Source organism: Xiphias gladius, chromosome 18 (assembly GCF_016859285.1).
Source record: "Xiphias gladius isolate SHS-SW01 ecotype Sanya breed wild chromosome 18, ASM1685928v1, whole genome shotgun sequence".
Classification (NCBI taxonomy): domain Eukaryota; kingdom Metazoa; phylum Chordata; class Actinopteri; order Istiophoriformes; family Xiphiidae; genus Xiphias; species Xiphias gladius.
The window spans coordinates 3,884,769-3,905,078 of record NC_053417.1 but is presented as its reverse complement, the minus strand read 5'-3'; the positions used below and the strand labels follow the sequence as shown (position 1 = coordinate 3,905,078).

The 20,310-nt window shown below is 40.5% G+C and overlaps 3 protein-coding genes across 9 annotated transcripts in view; 2 read left to right on the top strand and 1 right to left on the bottom strand.

Annotated features, from left to right (window-relative positions):
- Nucleotides 1–459: 459 nt before the first annotated feature.
- Nucleotides 460–1,953, bottom strand: taf13 (TATA-box binding protein associated factor 13). Of its 2 annotated transcripts, none has more exons than XM_040151942.1 (2): nucleotides 1,815–1,953; nucleotides 460–1,654 (listed from the first exon to the last, which is right to left on the bottom strand). In XM_040151942.1, exon 2 carries the CDS (start codon nucleotides 1,648–1,650, stop codon nucleotides 1,276–1,278), a length of 375 nt encoding a protein of 124 aa, XP_040007876.1. In that variant the 5' UTR covers nucleotides 1,651–1,654; nucleotides 1,815–1,953; the 3' UTR covers nucleotides 460–1,275. The 2 variants fall into 2 exon arrangements, with proteins under 2 accessions (XP_040007876.1, XP_040007875.1); XM_040151941.1 differs by having other exon boundaries at nucleotides 460–1,651.
- On the top strand, nucleotides 1,947–10,807 carry slc35c2 (solute carrier family 35 member C2). Of its 4 annotated transcripts, none has more exons than XM_040151937.1 (10): nucleotides 1,947–2,041; nucleotides 3,078–3,284; nucleotides 3,600–3,750; nucleotides 4,277–4,340; nucleotides 4,481–4,553; nucleotides 6,221–6,389; nucleotides 7,086–7,169; nucleotides 8,648–8,823; nucleotides 9,188–9,317; nucleotides 9,809–10,807. In XM_040151937.1, exons 2-10 carry the CDS (start codon nucleotides 3,174–3,176, stop codon nucleotides 9,952–9,954), a joined length of 1,104 nt encoding a protein of 367 aa, XP_040007871.1. In that variant the 5' UTR covers nucleotides 1,947–2,041; nucleotides 3,078–3,173; the 3' UTR covers nucleotides 9,955–10,807. The 4 variants fall into 4 exon arrangements, with proteins under 4 accessions (XP_040007871.1, XP_040007873.1, XP_040007874.1 ...); XM_040151939.1 differs by lacking the exon at nucleotides 1,947–2,041 and adding an exon at nucleotides 2,159–2,408; XM_040151940.1 differs by lacking the exon at nucleotides 1,947–2,041 and adding an exon at nucleotides 2,159–2,412.
- Nucleotides 10,808–13,001: 2,194 nt separating this feature from the next.
- Nucleotides 13,002–20,310, top strand: part of LOC120803465 (collagen alpha-1(XX) chain) — a 43,346-nt gene continuing 36,037 nt past the window's right edge. For all 3 annotated transcript variants that reach the window (XM_040151934.1, XM_040151933.1, XM_040151936.1), the window contains exons 1-3: nucleotides 13,002–13,236; nucleotides 15,704–15,820; nucleotides 18,852–18,956. In XM_040151934.1, the coding sequence (XP_040007868.1) occupies nucleotides 15,718–15,820; nucleotides 18,852–18,956 (208 nt within the window). In that variant the 5' untranslated portion in view covers nucleotides 13,002–13,236; nucleotides 15,704–15,717. The remainder of the gene's footprint in view (nucleotides 13,237–15,703; nucleotides 15,821–18,851; nucleotides 18,957–20,310) is intronic.

The following is a 20,310-nucleotide window of genomic DNA, read 5'->3' as shown; positions in this document are numbered from 1 at the left end:
TGTACAAATAAATAATTTGCTTGAACTGAATAAATGAACTAACACATGCTCTCTTGTAGTCAGTCTGTCATATTTATGGTCTGTGTAAAAAAAACTTTGTTTTGAGGAATATCAATAAAATCTGTTTGTTTCTTCTTTTGTCCATTTTGTTTAAACCACAGCTGGTTTTGTCTTTATCCCCTGATTTTGTGCTAAACATTCAGACTCTTAAAAGTTTGTGAACCTCATGACTGGGATCGGTGCTGCTCACATCTACAGGGGACCCACAAAAATTCCAGGGGGATTACTTCTAACATCAGGGAAAGGGGATGCCCTTTCTTAGGGCCCTAAGAAAGTTCAGAGGGCTCCCACCAAAAAGCTCTGGCAGGAATTGGACTTGTGAAGTTGGGATTGCTAGCCACCCATTTCATGTAAGAGGCAAGGAACTTCCCTGCCAATGAGATGATAGCGCTGAACCCATCGTATTGCAGGTACTTTATTAAATTTGGTGCTTTCACAAATAATAACTTAAATGCCATTGGTGCTGCATCTAACTAAGGAAATGTCCACCACAGCTTCCTACAGTCATAGGTAACGTGCCATGTTTTGTCCAAACATCACTCCATAATCCCCAAATAATCAGTTTACAATCATAGAGGACTAAGGAAACACACATATAATCACACTGAAGCTGGAACCAGATAATTTTGATTTTTTTTTTCTTAACAAAATGACTCAAAACAACGAATTAACAAAACAGATGGTAATTAATCTTCCGGTAAGTGACTAATCTTTGCAGCTTTAGTCGTCCGTAGAACAGTGTACCAAGCGAGGTAGATGCTGTGGCTGCACACTGTCGGGGGCGGGTTAAAACTTAAAGAGCTATGGTTTGACAATGCAACTGTAAGCGTGTTGGCTGCTGTTGGAGAATGTACAGCGAAGGCAGTATGATACTGCCATTTTCATACTTCAGCTGATTTGTGCGTGTGAGTTTGAGCCACAGCAGTCTCTTCTACGTATACGGGTACTCGAATTAATATTAATGACTGGGCATGTGATAACAATAGGTAAGTTACTTTATTCAAACGACCCCAAACAGCATGGCGACACTCTGACGTTGCTCGTCATTGTCATACCATCTGTAAAATAATGCAAATCATTTGTCAGTAAAAAACTTGGGAAAGCAACCGAAATCTGAACAAGCTCCTAAAGAACACAAGTAAACGAAGTGTAGGGCAAATTAAAAGACATGAACCACCAAATTAGATGTATGTCAAGAAGTGTCCCAGGGTGTGTTTATGAGCCATAATTTGCTTCGTCGAAAGCTTTCCGGGCTCTCTTCAGCTCCTCGTTCATGGTCAGTAGGTCTTTGACTCGGGCGAACTTCCTGGGGTCTTTGCGAATTAGAAAAACGATGTCCTCCACCTGGACGCGGCCCTGGCGTCCGATAGACATAGCTTTGTGGGTCATTTCCGTGATAAACTCGATCACCAAGTCCTCCAGAATATCCACAGACTCCGTATACGGGTTCTGGTCGTCCCCAAAGCCGTACATCATGCACCGGAGCTCCTTGGAGAAGAGCCTTTTCCTCTTCCCGTGGCCGACATCGACCCCGCTGGAGCCGTCATCCAACTCTTCATCGTAGCCCGTCTCGTCCTCCTCGTCCGCCATTCTGCTGAAAAACACACAGACGTATGTCGTTAACTTGCGAGGGGCATAACATGCACCTTGCCGCTAGGCTGTAACGTCAATGCGTATGTTAACATTACACCGACGCTACTGTGACATGCAGTTACCGTACGAAAAATAATTTCGAGCTAAACAAAAAGCGTCACCTCTCTGTTCAGCCGGAATAAAACCGAATCAGTCTGTAGTCTCTATTGACTTCCGCCTCTGTTTCGTTGACTGAGGAAGAGATTCTGGGAGAAAGAAGGTGCCCGTTAAAAACACTGCCCCTTGCGGCTGCGCTTGCACTCTGTCGTCTCACGGGTATTGATCTGTGTGATGTTGAGCCACAAAGTTTTTTGCATGTCAAGGAGCCACGTAGTCAGTATGACTGACGGTAGGTCTCTTCGGTGTCAAATGATGTCTGCTGTTTTGTTCGTTCCTGGCACGCGCCTTAATGTTTATGAGACGGAACGAGGCCAAACTTAATTCAAACAGATGACAGCCTGACATGGCCGAGTCCGCGCGGGTCACCACCATGCTACATTGTCACCTAGCTACGAACGTTTACATTTTTTTTCTCGCGGTTTGTGAGTATTATTTCAGTGAAACTCCACGGGGGGCGCAGCGAGTAGTGGGAACTGAAGCAGAACATTCAAACATTCATCAAATACTGTTTATTCCCGGTGGGCCATATGGATACCGAACTGAAGAGTGGTCCATAACTATCCGGTGAAGGCCTTAAGTCTAAGTGCATGCGACTTGTAGGTAACAATTGAACTCTGCATTGATTAATGGAGAGAGCGACCAAGAGTTCAGAGTGCGGGTGTCGTCATACGAAAATGAAACGTATGGGGGAAACGCACTGTGTACTCACAGTTGTAAAAAGCGAATGATGCTACGCGTAGGTCGGGGTCCATATAAACCAAAAGACTCCTTTTGTATAGAGTTAGCTAAATAACCAACAACAGCCACACAGTATCGGTCTACATAGCAGTTAAATGTCAACTAATGGAGTATAACGCTGGTTAGCACAGAAAACAATCGGTCCTGTCAAACTTTGCTAAACAGCAATCTGGTGAGTGCTTTCGTTGCCCTAGCTACTGGTGAATTAATTACTTCTTATAAGCCGAGGCTGTCTAATTAATAATAATACTTTCAGTCAGTTACTGTTTAATCATGTGTTGCTCTTTTGTGGTTAACATTAGGTTAATAGGGGTTTAACGGCTAGCTGACGTGGTTTAGCGGCTAGCTCACGATGCTTGTCAAACTTGAGCTAAAACTAATGTTGCCATTAAGCTAACACTGCACCAGGCTTATTTACAACTCTAAAAACCAACTAAGTGCTTGATCACTGTACACAAATGCAACCAAACCCCCGACATCCCCACTTTTTCCTCCTCCACACGGGGGCTCTCCCTCTCTTGATGCAGTCGGCTGTGGGTGATAAACAGGGGTGCAGAGTCAGTTTGGAGATGACCTCTCTACAGTAGCTGTCTGGACTCGACAGCTGATCCCGGCATCCCTCTATGGCGTGCCCTGTCCAGTTCCTTTGCCGGGGGCTCCGCACTGTGGGATTAGTTCTCCTCTACTATGTGTTCTCTATAGGCATCACCTTCTATAACAAATGGCTAATGAAGGTAAGTGAAGAAGTTCATAAAGCGCTACTGGCTTCCGATTCCTACACTGTTCCTCTACACAGGACATGCCCGCTTTTATTTAAGAGGGTTAAAGAAAATAATCAAACCTGAATCTGTGCTCTTGTTGCCTGGTTGGTACCGAGGTTAAGGCATGTGGTGTTTCTCTCTTATGGGGGGTCTAAAGTAGATTGTATCCCAATGTCTCAGGGTTCAGGACCCTGAGTGTGTCCAAACCCTGACACAGTGGGGAATTACCTATCGAAACTAGGCAATCCCTGTCTGAGATGACCCTGTCTGTTTTTCTTTCTCTCTCAGGGATTCCACTATCCCCTCTTCATGACGTTGGTTCACCTCACCATCAACTTCTGCCTGTCGGCCCTGACGAGACGGGCCATGCAGTGCTGGACAGGGAAACCCCGCATTATTCTGAGCTGGACAGATTACCTCCTTAAAGTGGCTCCCACAGGTAAGATTTTAATGGAGCCTTGAGAGTTTTACCTAACTGTTCAGAAGGCAGCACAAAGTATTCAGAGAACAGAGAATTACAAAAAGGGACTGACAGTCAGCTTTTATCATGGTCACTGACTGACTAAGCTTTCAGTGAAGAAAACTTTGACTCAAGTCCATATTGATAAAAACTTACATCACAACTTATGGGATAGTTGAAGATTTTAATAAAGCAATATAGCCACTATCATAAACAAGCAGATTTGCTTTAAACATTAAAGCTAATGTTTGGATTGTATTACCCATTTTCTGTTTTGTCTTAAATCAATAACAGAAAGAAGCCAGTATACCATCTACGCTTCAAACATTTCTCAAATGAATCCTTTCCACTGTTATTCAGTTAATTATGAACTATTACAAAGCATCTCCTCACCTTTGATATTCTACTTTTAAACATTATTGATAGTTACAGAGTAGTATAACAAAACATATTATTGCAATCTGTTGGTTTTCTAAAAGTCCTAAATTCTGTCTGTCTTACCCAGCCTTGGCCACAGCACTGGATATTGGACTTTCCAACTGGAGCTTTCTCTTCATCACCATTAGCTTGTAAGTTTGTGGCTTATGTTTTTCAAATAGAAGACATGACATCAATATGGACTGACAAACTGAAGCTTATTAATGTTTTATTTAACGTGTTTATGGAGTGTTCCATCATACTGTGTGGCTCTTATTTTGTGTCATTCAAGGTACACCATGACCAAGTCCTCAGCAGTGCTCTTTATCCTCTTTTTCTCCCTGTTATTTAAACTAGAGGAGCCGGTGAGTGACAATTTTTTTTCAAACTCAAACATTTATGGAAACATTTATTGCGTTGGCCACACAATGTCCCAACTAAACCAGTTTTTACAGTGGCATGAAAGAATCCGTTTGAACATCGCTTAATTATGTACCTGTTTCTTCTTGATTGTCGCTCACGTTTCTTTCTAATAAAATTATAGAATTAAGTTTAATTAGCATACAGACTCCATATGCTTCCAAATGGAAGTGCTTTCTGGATTTTTACAGTCAAACAAGCAGGTGAACAGAACGTTCAGCAACTTTGAGGACAAGCACCAAGGCTTTAACAAAGGAAGTGTAATTTTAAAACAGATAGATAAATCTGCTACATAAAGCGGCAGTGAAGTAAATAGTCACATAGTGTGCTAATACCTTTGTTGATTAAAAAAATCTATTTAATTAACCCAGAACCTTGCTGTGTTCTCATTGTGGTCAGTGGTCAGTACAATTAATTTTACCTTAACTCCACTCACTCCCCACTCAAGCTGAGCACAGATAGGAATTATACACAGAGATATTATAAAAGATTATTCTCAGTACCGTTTCCACTTGTGTGGACGGAGCAGTTCTTCTTAAGGATCCATTAAGGTCCCATGCGTTTTTATCGCCATTCTCTTCCACCCAGCGTTTGATTTTCTGTTAAATTCTTCCATTTTTCAGTGGAAGTCAGTAAGACAGGATGCTTAACATTTGTCAAAAATCCCCTAGCAAACACAGCAAATGTCAGCATGTAACTTCACTGAAGAGTAGCTGTTAAAGGTAGCCATTTAATCGTTTAAAAATGGCTACAACAAAAGAAGGATGCAAACATTTTTAGCCATGATACCAGCATGGAATAGCAATTTCAGTCAGACAGAAATATCTCAGCAGCAGTGGATTGACATCAAATTTTGTTCAGACATTCATGGTCTCTAGATGATGAATCCTACTGATTTGGGTGATTCCCTGACTTTTCCTATAGTGCCACCTTGAGGTTGATATTTTTGTTTTTGAGTGAAATAGCGCAGCTGTTGGATGGATTGCTTTCCATCCAATACTTCAGCTGTGTTTTGCACTAGTGCCAAATAGCAAATATTAGCATGTCGTCGCACAAAACCAAAATGGTGAACAAGGTAAATGTGATTACAATTGTTATTGTGAGCATGTTAGCATGCCGGCATTAGCATTAAGCTCAAAGCACTGCTGTGCCTTAGTACAGCTTCACAAGGATGCTAGCATGGCTGTAGGCTAGTAGACTAATGCTATATTATAATAGCAGGCAGCAGAATTATGGACAGCTAGCTATTAAAACCTAAACTGATCACATTATCATAGGCTAAGTCAGTTCCCAGTCAAGACCAGAAGAGAGTTAAGGAAGTCCAACATGGCCATCGGAGTATTATGATGCATTTTGCCATATCATCAGTGTTTTCCACTTTGTGTGTGTTCCCTCTTTCCATCATTCAACATTTTCCCTTTTTCATCTCTGTTTATTTCGTTTTTTTTCTTTAATTTTCATTCCATCACCTCCATTTTTTTCCCCTGGATTTTAACTTCTGCTCCACTTCTCTCTCTCCATATCTGTTTTCTGTCTAATTTTTCTAACCTCATCTTCCAGTCTTTTTCTCCTGTTCCTTACAGTTTCTCTCTCTTCTGTCCCTCTCGACCAGAACCCATTCCTGATCCTGGTGGTCCTGCTGATCTCCAGTGGTCTGTTTATGTTCACATTCGAGTCGACCCAGTTCAACCTGGAGGGATTCATCATGGTGCTGCTGGCGTCCTTCATAGGGGGGATCCGCTGGACCCTCACTCAGGTCCTCATGCAGAAAGCAGAGCTGGGTCAGTGTTGAGTCACTGTCAGATTGAAAATGATGAATATATATCAAGAAGTCTTGTTATAATTGCTTTGCTTAAGGGCATTTTAGCCACATGAACACCTAAATTCAAATAGGACTATCTGCTTCCCCACACCAGCGTCAATCCTTGCACTCTCTCTCTTTCTCTCAACCCAACCGATCAAGGCAGATGACTGCTCACCTAGAGCCTGGTTCTGCTCCTGGTTTTTACCTGTTATAAGGGACTTTTCCTGGCCACTGTTGCCAAGTGCTCGCTCATGGGGGAATGCTGGGTCTCTGTCAATATTATTGTAAAGAGTATTGTCTAGACCTGCTCTGTATGAAAAGTTCCTTTCCTTTTCTTTCCTTTTTGACTTGGCTATACAACTTAATCCAAGTATTACCCTTTCAGTTACCAATCATTTTCTCCTCTCATCTTGAATGAATTGATAAATAAGAAGACAAGCTTCCTGTGAAAGGAAGCACGACAGAATACAAATTGAGAAAAATATGAATCACCCCAATCAAAACAATATATTCCACACTCAACTAAGAGAATAATCAGACAAGAATTACAATATTAAATCTGACACGACTATTAAGTACTTCTAAAGTTGTAAAAGTTACCATTCATAAAAGCTTATGACACCATTTTCCTCCTGTTTAACCTTTTTTTTTTTTATGTCTTACCTTCCTCCAGGCCTTCAGAACCCAATAGACACCATGTACCACCTACAACCTCTCATGTTCTTTGGCATCTTTCCCCTCTTCCTGTTTAACGAAGGTAAGATATAGTCTGAAATTGTAGTTTGTCATCCTCACTCTGCAGTAAAGAGTGAGGATGCAGTAGACTCAACTTCATAGCCCCAATTATAGTACATCAGTTGTTTTTCAATGAAAGATGTTATATAGACCCTTTTGTTGTACTGGGACACACTTGATGAATGAGGCTGTACATATACAGTGCACGGCACAGTTGAGCTCAGACACTTCGTTGGTTTTATTTAATTTCTACATGAAGAAAAAATTAGTGTGATCAACCTTACAGCATGACAGTTACAATCCAGTGACATTCTGAAGGAGGAGCTGAAGGAGTATTACATGATTATTAAATTATTATTAATCATTAAATGATCTAGAAGCATCTAAGCACTGTACGTTAGACATAACATGATATTATTTTGAATGGTCTTAAATTTGAACTAAGCAACACATTTCTCAAAATCACTTACAAAAGAAGGTATGATATTTAAGATTTATGTTCAGTGTCAGATACAGTATGCAGTACCAGTCTCATCAATAAGGATCAAGTTTTGATAAAAAGGTGAGGTTCTGTGCCACCTGTGTTGTGTTTGGTGCTTACGGACATTACCACCAACGACTGACCTGGCTTGTGGGATACACTTAGCTCTTATCTATCAAGATCAATCTATCAATCTACTTTCTCTTCCTCTGCATGTTTTTTGACTAAATAAAAATATTTAACCTGTATTTTTAGTTACAGTTACTCTTAAATCAATCTAGCACTAGAAATGATGATGAAATTATTGTGTATATAAAGATTATAGAAATATGAATTCTATGTAAACCTCTGCTGTATTGTTATTGCAATAACCCTACTTACTATTTTTTTTTTTTTTTTTTTTTTTCTAAATGTGCCTGCTGTTCTTAAGTATGGGCACTGGGACAGACCCATAGTTCCACTGTGCCTTGAACTGCAACATATTCTTACATTTCTTCACCCTTGCTATTCAAGATGGAGAGCTAGTGTAACAAGTAGCTGTAGATACAATATTTTCTCATCAGCTGTATCTTTTGCACTCCAGTAACTCAGTCATAATGTGCTTAATGTGATTTTTGGCTGTTATGAGAGGGAGTTGGGACCAGAATAAAAATCCTACCGGGACAGTGTTAATATGATTATCTTCATAGTTTCTCAGCAGTTTCTCTGCATTTTGTGATACTCATGGCAATCCAACTGCTCAACATTGCAAGTGAAAGATCTAACACTGGCAGGGTGCTTCACTCTGGTTTTTCATTACATACAAGACAATTAACAAGTTATGCGGCATTCTCTGAGAAAACCTCTATACAAGTTCTACGAGCAACTGCACTTGAAAAACATGAAATATCAGTGGACAGTTCCTGTAAGTGCTTCATCTTGATTGCCTAGTTACCTGACTTAGATTCGATTAGTGACTCTTAAATGAGGCCTTTGTTACACAACTCTGTCTTGATTCTCCCTTCTTTGTCTTTGTCCAGGGCTGAGCCTCAGTACCTCAGAAAAGTTGTTCCGGGTGACCGAGCTTTCACCTCTCCTTTATTCACTCTTCACACTGAGTATCGGCGGCTCACTGGCCTTTGGTTTAGGCTTCTCAGAGTTCCTGCTAGTCTCCCGAACCTCCAGTCTCACTCTATCCATATCAGGGATCTTTAAGGTACTTTTTGAGTTCAATATGTGAGCTTACTATATTTGCTTTTGGTGCTTATTTGGGGGTCTACTAAGTAAAATAACTCATTGTTTTTTTAAAACCATACTAGTATTTTATCTCTGAAAGTTTCTTGGGTCAGCTTTAATTTAAGTGGACAAATTTTGAAATGTCAGCAGCTCTACTATTGCTAAGGATCTAAACACATCAAAGTTTTCTCCATTTTTCATCGACCCAACAGCTTTATATTTTCTGCTGTGTATTGAGAATTACAGCTTTTATTAAAAGCCTCATGAGGCTGCAGTGTTCTGGTCTTGTCCAGACAGATCTAATATTTCCTTTTGTTCCTTTTATTTTCTTGTTTTTGCTGTAGGAGGTGTGTACTCTGGTTTTGGCAGCAGCTCTGATGGGAGACAGAATGAGTGCGGTCAATTGGCTGGGATTCGCTGTGTGTCTGTGTGGCATTTCATTGCATGTGGGACTCAAAACACATTATTCGAAAAGTAAGTGTTCATTTTATTGTTATTCGTAATTATACGGTCAGAATTTTTATTGGCGATAATATATCAGGAGACAATCAAATATTTTAAAAATCCCCTTCAAATATATTTAATGATGTGTACGATATGCTTTGAATAATGATTTCTGTCAGATTTTTTACTTTTCACAAAAAATCAGCTTGTTTAAAAACTTAAAAAAATTATATCCATTCTTTGTGTTTCACTAAAAATTCCAGAATCTATGAATATGTAAATATTTTTAATTTCAGAAGTTTAACTACTGTACACAAGCTGTTTCCTACCTCACTGAACAGTCTATTCTCAGGCTTCAAGTTTCCACATCACACTTGTGTAAGTTGCATAATGAACCATGATTGGCTTCCAAAACTCCTAGTAGGTAAATGTGAAAGCAGCCTCTAGTGTTATGCTCTGTAAAGCTCAAACATCTAGGTCAAGTAAGAATAATCAAACACATTTTTGATATTTTCCATCAGATAAGGTCCCGTCTTTAAGGCAGCTGAACAGTAGGAGCCCAGAGCTTGAGTTGCCATTACTGCAGCAGAAAAGAGATGAAGCAGAGGATTCAGCTGCTGATGAATACAATGACGAAGATGAAGAACAAGAAATCACACTACACTGACATCACAGGATACCGGCCAATGAAGTCTTGACTGTCGTCATACCACGCAGTCCTTTACTCTTCCATTAGAGGGTTTGAACAGTGACGCCAAATATGTGCTTTAGCACTTCCCATGACTGTTTGGGACACTCTGCCACAAAAAAAGGGAACAGCCTCCTCAGCTCTTTACTCCCAGTGATCATGTCTTCAGGCAAGACCAGGGTCTCATTTTCATCCGTACATTAACTGTGGACTTTGAACGTAACACAAGTGATAATGTTTTGCCTTGGGGTGGTTTATTAGGAGGAAAGGTTGCAGTAAAATAACCACTCTTTACAACTGTGGTGAGCAGAAAAACATCTCAGAATGAAAAACACTTCGAACCTTGAGGCAGATGAGCTACAACAGCAGAATACCACAATGGGTTCCACTCCTGTCAGCCAAGAACAGGAATCTGAGGCTATAGTGGACACAGGCTCACCAAAACTGGACAGTTGAAGACTGGAAAAATGTCACCTGGTCTGATAAACCTGGATTTCTGCTAAGGCATGTAGGGTCAAAATTTGGCGTCAACAGCATAAATCCATGGACCCAACCTGCCTTGGTTCAGGAGTCTAGTCCGGGTTGTTGTAATGGTGTGGGGATTGTGTTCTTGGCCCCTAATAATGGCTACTTCCAGCATTACATCTACCACAACAAAAAGTTGTCTCAAACTGGTTTCATGAACATCATAATGAGTTCGGTGAACTTTAGTGGCCTCCTCAGTCACCAGCCCTGAATCCAGTAGAACACTTTTGGGATGTGGTAGAACGGGAGATTGGTAGCATCGATGTGCAGCTGAAAAATCTGCAGAAATAATGTGATGCAATCATGTGAACATGGAGCAGTATCTCAAAGGAATGTTTCCAACGTCTTGTGGAATTCATGCCATGAAGAACTGAGGCTGTTTTGAAAGCAAAGGGAGGACCTGCCCAGTATTAGTATGGTGTTCCTAATAATGTGCCCAGTGAGTGTGAATACCTATATGTGTATATAGGTATATATTAATAATATTCTTTGAAGTGGCACATGTACCTATAGAATAAGCTGTTGGGAAAAAAAGGGCATTTTGGAAATTTTCTCATGTGGTTACAAGTGTTTCGTTGAGGAAAATACAAGAATTTGAAGTGTTCTGGTATCCTGGTAATGTAAAGTGAGAGCAGTGGTGGCCTAAGTTCAGAAAACATTCTTTCTCTCCCATAAATATGTAGCCTGATTCCCAAGAAAATGACATCCGTAAGCTATTTTGTGTAAAAGTGAGATTAATAGTACATGTGTTACAGACTATACAGCCACAACATTAAAACCAGTTCCTGGTGTATAGTTCCTCAGATTCCTGTCTTTGCAGGTGGCTTTGCTGTTCTTCTTTGTGGGCTGATTTATTAAAAACTAACATACGATGTAGTACAACTAGATCAATGAGATCTGAAGTGAAGCAAAAATTATCATCATTATAAATAAATCTGCCGGTTATTTTTCTTTACTAATCAAAAAATTGTTTGGTCGAAAAAATGTGAAAAATACCCATCACAACTTCCCAAAGCCTTAAGGTTTGTCTTGAAATTCCTTGTTTTGTCCAACCAGCGCTCCAAAATTGTAAGATATTCGGTTACTATCACAAGACAAATAAAAGCAGAAATTCCTCAAATTTTTTAAGCTTTTCGAGAAAGTAGGGAAGGTTTGGCATATTTGCTTGAAAAATGACTAAATGATTAATGATTAATCGATTATCAAAATTACAGATTCATTTTCTGTTGATTGACTAACTTGATTAATCAGGGGTTTGAGCTGTAGAAGCCTTTTCTATGTTTTCATAAAGCCCCAAACATGAAGCATACCAAGCCATGACTCTGATCCCTGAAAAGACATTAAGTCCTAAGAGTAAAGTAGAGGCACCATTAAGAAGGTCGGATTGATGCCAGGTTTGGTGGCATAAAGGCCCTCTAAACATGATTCTATGGTGCATGTCCTAATACTGGGACATGTCACATTATCGTCATTTAAAAAAAAAAAAAAACTTGAAAGTCTAGCTCTAAATGAACATAATGGATAAACAGGATTCAAGAGATGGGCTGCAGGGTTGGAAACTATCTACTGAATCTAAAACGAATGGTTTCCAGCCATTTGAGTCATTATTTGAGGAGATTTGAAATGACTGTACCTTAATGTGCCTTGTTGATATCACAGTATTCAGAAAGACTAAAAGAGCTATTTAAAGAGCTATTTTCAAAAACTGTGATTAAATCTGTCCTTACGTAGCTGAAGTGCTTCAGTTTTAAGCCATTTACTAAAGTAAACATCTTTGAATGTTTGTTTTTTTTTCTCGATTTTTCTGTAAAAAAACACATGCATACATTGCAATACATTGAGAAATAAAGTGGAAAAAAGAAGGAAAAATATGTTTGTTATTCCAGAATAAATCTGTGTGATGACTGATATGTGTAGCAGACTTTAAATTTCATGTGTTTCTCCTTCTTCCTTATCATCTTAGATTTTATTGCATTCCCACCCATCCATTGGATTACATTTAGCCATGAGTCAGGATGCCATGCTAACTTGAGTTATCATTGAAGTAACTGAGTTTATTTACACATGACTTGTAGTCCTGCAGGCAAGCACAGGTCTCTTGAAGTCTGGTTCTAATCCAGTGTATTACTAAGGGACTACTCCTACATGTATAGCTGGGAAAGGCACTTCCAAGAGCCCTGAAAACTTCCCCAGTCAAATCCCCACTGTAGAAATATTGCCGAGTGGTTGTTGTGAATTGAAGTCGTCGTCCATGACTTACAGCTGGTGCCTTTGCTGGGATTAGCCAGTCATGGCTCTGCTCGTGGCAGTGAAGGTGAACAAACACAGTCGACCTGCCAGCTTTATGGTCACGCTCCAACACAGCTGTCTGGCAGTGACTCCATCAATCACTAAAAGCGGTCCTCACGAAAAAACGAGTTGCTGTTCGCCGCAAGCCATCGCCTCTCAGCCACGGATAGAGGGCAATGTAGTCACTCAACTTAACGCCTACAGAAATATTTGAACTGGGCCTGTTTGCTCTGTGGAGGTTCTCGGAGCCTTCCCCCGAGCACCACGCCCATGGTGGAGCAGCAGGAGGGCCTTGCTTCTCGGGTTTCACCCTGAGGACTTCAGATAGGACCTGATGAGGGGAGCTGGCTCCACAGTTTAGCGGAACTGGCGCGGGCTGACATCCCACCTCTGGTATGCTGCGCGGAGTCTGTCTGAAGGAATAACCTGGACTCACCGAACAGCCAGGTAAGACCTCACCTGGCTGCGCTAAGAAGGCGAAAAAAAAAAAGTCGTTGTGTCATTGTCACTGCGCACGGATTTCTCCTCGCCACGTCCTGAGGCCTCAAGCAGCGACCGATGGGCTTTATCTTGAAAGTCCAGTTGCAGTCTGCTGTTCGAAACTTTTTTTTTCTCCTTTAAATTAAAACCAATTCAATTAAACTGTCTTGAGTTCCACGCATTGCACTGACTGTAAGCCACAAGCTAACGTACACAGTTACCGGCCGTTGCGTTGTTCGTTGCGTCAATTAGCAGGTTTCATTTATTTAGCTTTCATAAGCATTAAAGTAAAGATTTCTGACCCACTGTAATGGAGTCGTTTACAGCTAGAGGAACATTTGAAATATTTATTAATGGCCGGTACTTTTCAGCAATTACAACTTTTCCTTTGACGAGATATATTTGATATTGTTACATGTTTTATCATTGTCATTCAGCCGTAGGTTTATAGGCCAGCTTTCACTCGGGGGCTCCCACTGGGGGAGGGGGGGCGACACTTGTAGTTATTGACCAATAAATGAATAAACACTCTATATAATTATATAAACTTATAGTCTTACAGCTTCACCAGAGTGTGCATTTTTCTCCCGTCACTTCAGCACTTCACCATGTAGTACGTGTTCCTATAATGATTATAGCTGGTAAATAGGGGGACTTAAAGTGTTGTTGCTGAAGCAGGACCCCTAACATCATATGACATCGCTTTCGTATTACTCTATCCATTTGTACAGAGTATGGCCATTTTTTTTAAAGTCAGCTAAGGCCTATTTATGACATCGCTGAGCTCAACACCAAATCAGATTTCTGGAGTCCAGTGTTGCACATTTTTCCCCCCGTCCCCTCCCCGGTAGGCCACCTGGACGCTCGCCGGGTTAACAGGCGTTCAGGCTATTTCGTGCTGGTCATTTTGTCTCGGTGAGATCACTCCCAAGGGCAGTAAAGGCATCACTACACGAATGATGGTACTCACTTGAGACCACTTTAGTCTCACTGCAGTGTAGTCATCTTCAGATACGCAGTAAGGAGAACCAGACCAGAGAAAAACCGACTCTTTACAAATAGGCTCTCATTTGGCACAGTAACACCCACATAAAGAGCCCTGACTGCATGATTTGGTCAGAGTGATCTTTTGGCTCCCGCGTATACTTCAGGGTTCGTGCAAAAAAAAAAGAAAAGGAAAAAAAAGAAATCGGATGACTCAAGAGGTCAGTTGTGGAAAAAAAACCGACAGTTAAGTCCAGAGTTAAATGCTGTTGTCCGTATTTTTATTGCTCAGATAACTGAATTGCAAGGGGTTCAGGGAAAGAGGACAATCTGCAATCCCCTCGGCAAGTAGACCCACCTGCACTGCATAACAGTACCCCTCTTTTCCTCTGTGTCTGAAAGGCAGGCAGACAGGTGCACTGTCTGCAACTTTTTGATTTATGTCCCCCCTCCCCCAAATGCAAATGACACCTAGTTATGATCATCATATACAGATGTATTGTAGCAGAGTGAAAACAAGGACTCTTAAGACTCAAAGACAGTTGTTGTACATGAGAAAATCCCATGGTTGCAAATAATCTTTCTTCATGAGAGAATAAGTATTAAAAACATTCAAATAATTTAGTATGTGCAGTTGAAAAATCCAGAATTAGTTGAAGGCATTTAGTGTACATTTTGTACACTGTTAAATGCTGGCCGTGTAAGACAGAGGCATGTTGGTTTTATGACCTCCTAAAGTGCTGCGTGTTAGTTAATATTACAGCCCTGTGCATGTCATTAGCTGTCTGAAGTTTGAGGGTCTGTAATGGGGACATGCACTGAAGAGCCCCTGTAGTCGGGAGTCAGCCATAAAAGAGTTCCCATGGGAAAAGGTGACAGGAATTGTCGGTGCCAGGTCGGGAAACACAAATTGTTCTTTTTCTTTTTCCAACATGAGATGTTACAAAAGGATTTTATCTGCCACTTATTCAAAAGCCAGTGAATCTTTCCAGAAAAGCACAATGTCAATCAATATTAAATTATTTTCATGACTTATTGATTTGCACATTATTCTCTTGATTATCTATAAAATATCAGAATATAGTGAATAATGCTGTAAGTTGACATATTCGGATTTCAGCAGTTCAAACCCGAACAAATTAAGGTCCCTATCATGGAAAAGAAAGAAAAACACCAAATCAGCACATCTGACAAGCTGGACAAGTGATTTTTTTTTTCTGAAACAATTACTTCAGTGATTACTCAGAATTGTTGCTGATTAATTTTATGTTGATCAACAGGAGATACTAGGTTTTTCCACATCAGCAAAGTCACTTGACTCAAATTTATATATTTATATATACAGGAGATATGTTAAATAAAATAATATAAATATGAATGAATACAAATAATAGTAGTGATATCATATATAATAATAAAATAGGAATACCTTTGTTTTTCATGTTTACAGGCTCCACCTGTCTCATGTCTCCTCCCCTCCTCACATCATCATCGTCATCTCTCTGGCTAATGCTGTGTTTCCTGCTCAGTGTCCTCCTGCTGCTGTCCCCAGGGGTCCATGGCCAAGGTAGAGTACCTTTTGTGGCCGATATAGCCCTTTGATTACTACTCAAAGGACAGTGTGTCACATACGCAGCTAGAGATGATGGGGCTGAAGGAAGGCATGCTAGCAGGGTCCCCACAGTCTAGAAATACATCTGTGTTGTATTGTAGTTTGCCTTTGGTAGTAAATATGATTTAGCTACAAAATGTGGCGAACGTTGCTATTGATAAAATTGTAGTACTAACACAAAACAGCTACTTCACGTTATTTTTGTCTTCTATGGTATAAACCTACTGTATACCACTATATTATCCCTAGAAAATTCATTGTAAAAAAGTGCCATAGCCTTGTTCTTTTTTGTAAAGAGTCAAACTGCTGGGAATGCTAGCTAGTTAGCTAGCTGTGTCCCAAACGATATACAGTGTTCTAACATAACCAATAACATTAGCAAACACAGTGTCATAAAATCTCAAAAATGAATTGTTAGATGTTATGAAAATGAACTGTAATGTACTTATATTCTAATAGAAAATATTTTACCGAAACAATAACATTATCAAACACAATGTCTTTACCCAAGTCAATCTTTTTATGTATTGTCCAATTTTCATAGTTATACATAATTTTTATTATTTAGTTTATTATGTTTTTTACAGTTGCTCATCACATTAGAGGTGCTTGCACTAGTAGTTATTTTGCTTTCAAAGAGGTACTGCACACTTACAGATGTTTTTTGAGCTCTAAACTAAATGACATGAGTGCACTGTTATGAAACACAGTGTTGATATTGACATTTCTTTCCAGGTTTATAAAAATGGGCATGTCATGGGTTGAAAATGGCTCAACACGCCATCTACTGTCATCCTGAACCTTGCAAGGCCAATGCTGACATAGAGCCAACCGTTAGGGGCATCTTTATGTCATGAAATTTATATTTAAAAAAAGAATGTTAACACCCTCTAATCATAGGTGGGTGTCCTACGTCCCCCAGCGCCCGTCCTTTCGTGGGAGTCTGTGAAACCGAGCTCATTTTCAAATCGATCGAGATTCATCATTCACGGGAGTTTACGCTATTTTTTGCTAACCCCCTTGCATCAGACCTGTGCTTCTGGCAGCTATAGAAGCACCAGCGGACTGTATTCTTTCCCTTCAGATTCTCATATGTCTCGGCAGTGGTTGCAGACGGCAGCAGGTCCCTCAATAGCAAAACACTGCTATGTATTTTTGCAATTGGCATTTTTCAGAGATTGCTATTCTAACTACATGCTCGGCTCCGAGCGCATTACTGAAGTAGGAGCCAATGGCTCGAACTGATGCGGCACGGGACCACCACGGTCTTCCACCATACTAATGTCCGCTTCAGGAGATTCTGGAGTGGAAAAGACCTCTACCTCCAAGGAACCCTCTAGCATAGCTGCCTTGTGGTCACGCATCTGAGCTGGGGGCAAAGTTACACTTTAATAAAGGTGTCGCCGTCAAAGCCAAATGCTAACTTGCAGCCTGTGAGACAGATAACTGGAAAACATGGCTGAAACGCTCTCAGTGTGGACACACCGTGACTGTAGCACATTTCAAGCAAGAAAAATACAATTTGCAGGCCTATTACCATGTTTTCTCAGTGAGCACATTATTAGGAACACCACACTAACACTGGGTAGGGCCTCGCTTTGCTCTCAAAACAACCTCAGTTCTTCATGGCATGGATTCCACAAGACGTTGGAAACATACTGTTGAGATTCTGCTCCATGTTGATGAGACTGCATCACATCATTTCTGCAGATTTGTCAGCTGCACATGATACTTCCAATATCCTGGTCTACCACATCCCAAAGGTTTTCTACTGGATTCAGAGCCAAAACAAACTACTGAAACACTCACTACTGATACAGAGGCTACTACTTGGCAACTGAATAACCTTTCATTATCAAAAAAGTATGATTTTTACTAATTAATAATAAATATTTAATTAGTATTTTCAGCATATTGATTCATTTAAAATATATTTTCTTCTGCTAGTTTAGAAGAACAGTACATCACAGGGCAGTGCTTTTCAATCATTTTGACCTGCTTTTGAGAATTTCGTAATTTTTATATTTTTTTTGTGGTTACTTTATTCTACATTTCATGAAAAAACAAATTAAAAAAACAATGAGCAGGCTCAAATGGCTTACTATTCCAGCGCTGAACTAAAAAACGTCAGCCACAACCACATGAATCTCTTACCCCCCAAATCAGGAAATACAACGCAGCTACTGTGCTTGTCTAGGTATAGGCCCGTCTGCCTGGAAAAGTTGTTTTTGTTAGTGGGTCTGGTAGACCTTGACCCCAGTCTCTCTAAAACCCCATCAGATCTTATCTGATCCTATGCCAGGCATCCAAGAGAAAGATGACCCTCCAGAGGCCCCTGGCCCTAATATACAGTCACATACACAGATGCATACATACATGCGAGTCAGAGAAAGATCTGTTGAGGGCCGAGGCTCATACATCCACAGAAGCGATGAAGACATAGTTCTGTGGTTCATGTTCATGTCTACACTCCTTTGTCTTCTTTGCTTCCGTTTTCCCCTTCCCCCCTCATCTTCCTCTCCATCTATTACCCCAACACATGGTACGTAAAAAACCCTGACACAGTGTACGTCTGTGACGTTCTTCTGACATGACCTCTGACCTTCCAGTCCCCCACCAGTGTCCAGTTCCTGTTTCTTTACCAGACAAGAGGACAGGGCGTGCTTTGATGGATGAACGGGCAGCTGGAGAGAGGGATGGATGGAGGGCGAGAGGAGAGCAATATGAAAGACGCTGCTTGTTAGAAAACCTCTGCTGGAAATTATGTAGATGAAGTTGAAACAAGAGATGGATTTTATATAGAGAGAAGGAAGTGAGAGGGTTTGTTTCTTTGATCTCTGAAAATCCTGCAACTGTCCCGCTCCCACCTTTCTCTTGACCCAGATCCTTGACTAGGTGACGTGCAGATTCTCTTACAATTCAAAACCTAAATTTTTTTTTTGTTTGTTTATTTGTTTTCTCCTCCGTTGTATCTGTGAATTTCAAGGTCGTCTCAAGCTGACAGTCCTGTCTGAGGACAGACTGCAGATGAAATGGAAGGAGGCTGATGGACCCGTTCAGGGCTACAAGGTCCGAGTGAGACCCATCTCAGGTGAGACTTTCCCTTTGAAGTGATGAAAATAATCGTGTGAAATTTTCGCACAAAGGAATTTACTTGATAAGATATCTTAACAACACAGGCGTAATATAACCTACAGTATATTGAGTTCTTGCATTTGCAATAAATAGATGCAGTATAGCAACATACTGTACATTACACTTTAGGAGGAGGCAAGTAATATCTGTGCAGCATTTTGAATATTCATAGCTGATGCCTGCTATGGTAATGAATAATCAACTTCCCTCCAACATCCCCACAGATCATTTTTGATTTCCATTCCCATTCCTGCTGCCATGCCTCTCTCAGCTGTTCTAAAGTAGTAATGCATTTTAATTGTGCAGGTTCATGTATGATACAGTATATGGCCAAAGGTATGTGCACATCCTTGTCCACATACCTTTGTATACTTTCAGTCTTAGGCCTAGGCCCCTGAATTGCAGTTTAGGGAAATCCAAATGCTACAGAAACTTCAAGGTCACATTACGTTTATTTAAAGCACACACAACCCGAAGACTCTCTGCACACTTAAAGTTAAAAACACATGACTTCACACGCCCAAAGCACACACACACACACACACACACACACACACACACACACACACACACACACACACACACACACACACACACACACACACAGGCAATAATGTTAATATGACATTAGGATTGAGGTTAGAAATTTAAAAAGTGATAGAGATCAGGTAATGAGAACAGAATTGGGGTAACTCCTTGTCAAAGAAAAAATTAGTTGATGATTTTCCAGCTGTTGAAACTCAGAAAGGCCATAGCATACGGAGAAAAGATATGTTGTCAAACTGAATCTGAAATTCTCAACAGAGCTTTATACCCAAATGGGCAGTTCCACAGAGGGAGAGCTCAACTGGCAAAAACTCCACCGCAGAAAGAGTTTTTCTTAAATGGAGGAACAGTTGAATAATCAGCATCAAGAGAACACAAAGGATGTGATGGATCACACGGAGCAATAAGATTAGAGATGTACAAAGGAGCCAAACCATTTAAAGTCTTAAACTATAAGTGAGAAGGAGGATTTTGAAATCAGCTCTTGCTTGTACTGGTAGCCGATGCGAAGACATCAGAACAGGTACTGTATCATGAAATGGATTGGCCAAAATGTAGTCCCAATCTGATCAGAAACGTTCTATAGCATCATGCATGTCTAAAGTTCAAGCCTTGATTCCCCCTTCTCTAGTTTGAACCAGCATATACTGTAAATGTAGTGTGAAGGTGCCTTTAATCTCACTTGCAATCCAGACTGCCATGGATGTGTCAGTTCTTACTTCACAGGCGATGGTTTGGATAAGAATGCAGCTACCTCCCCTCCC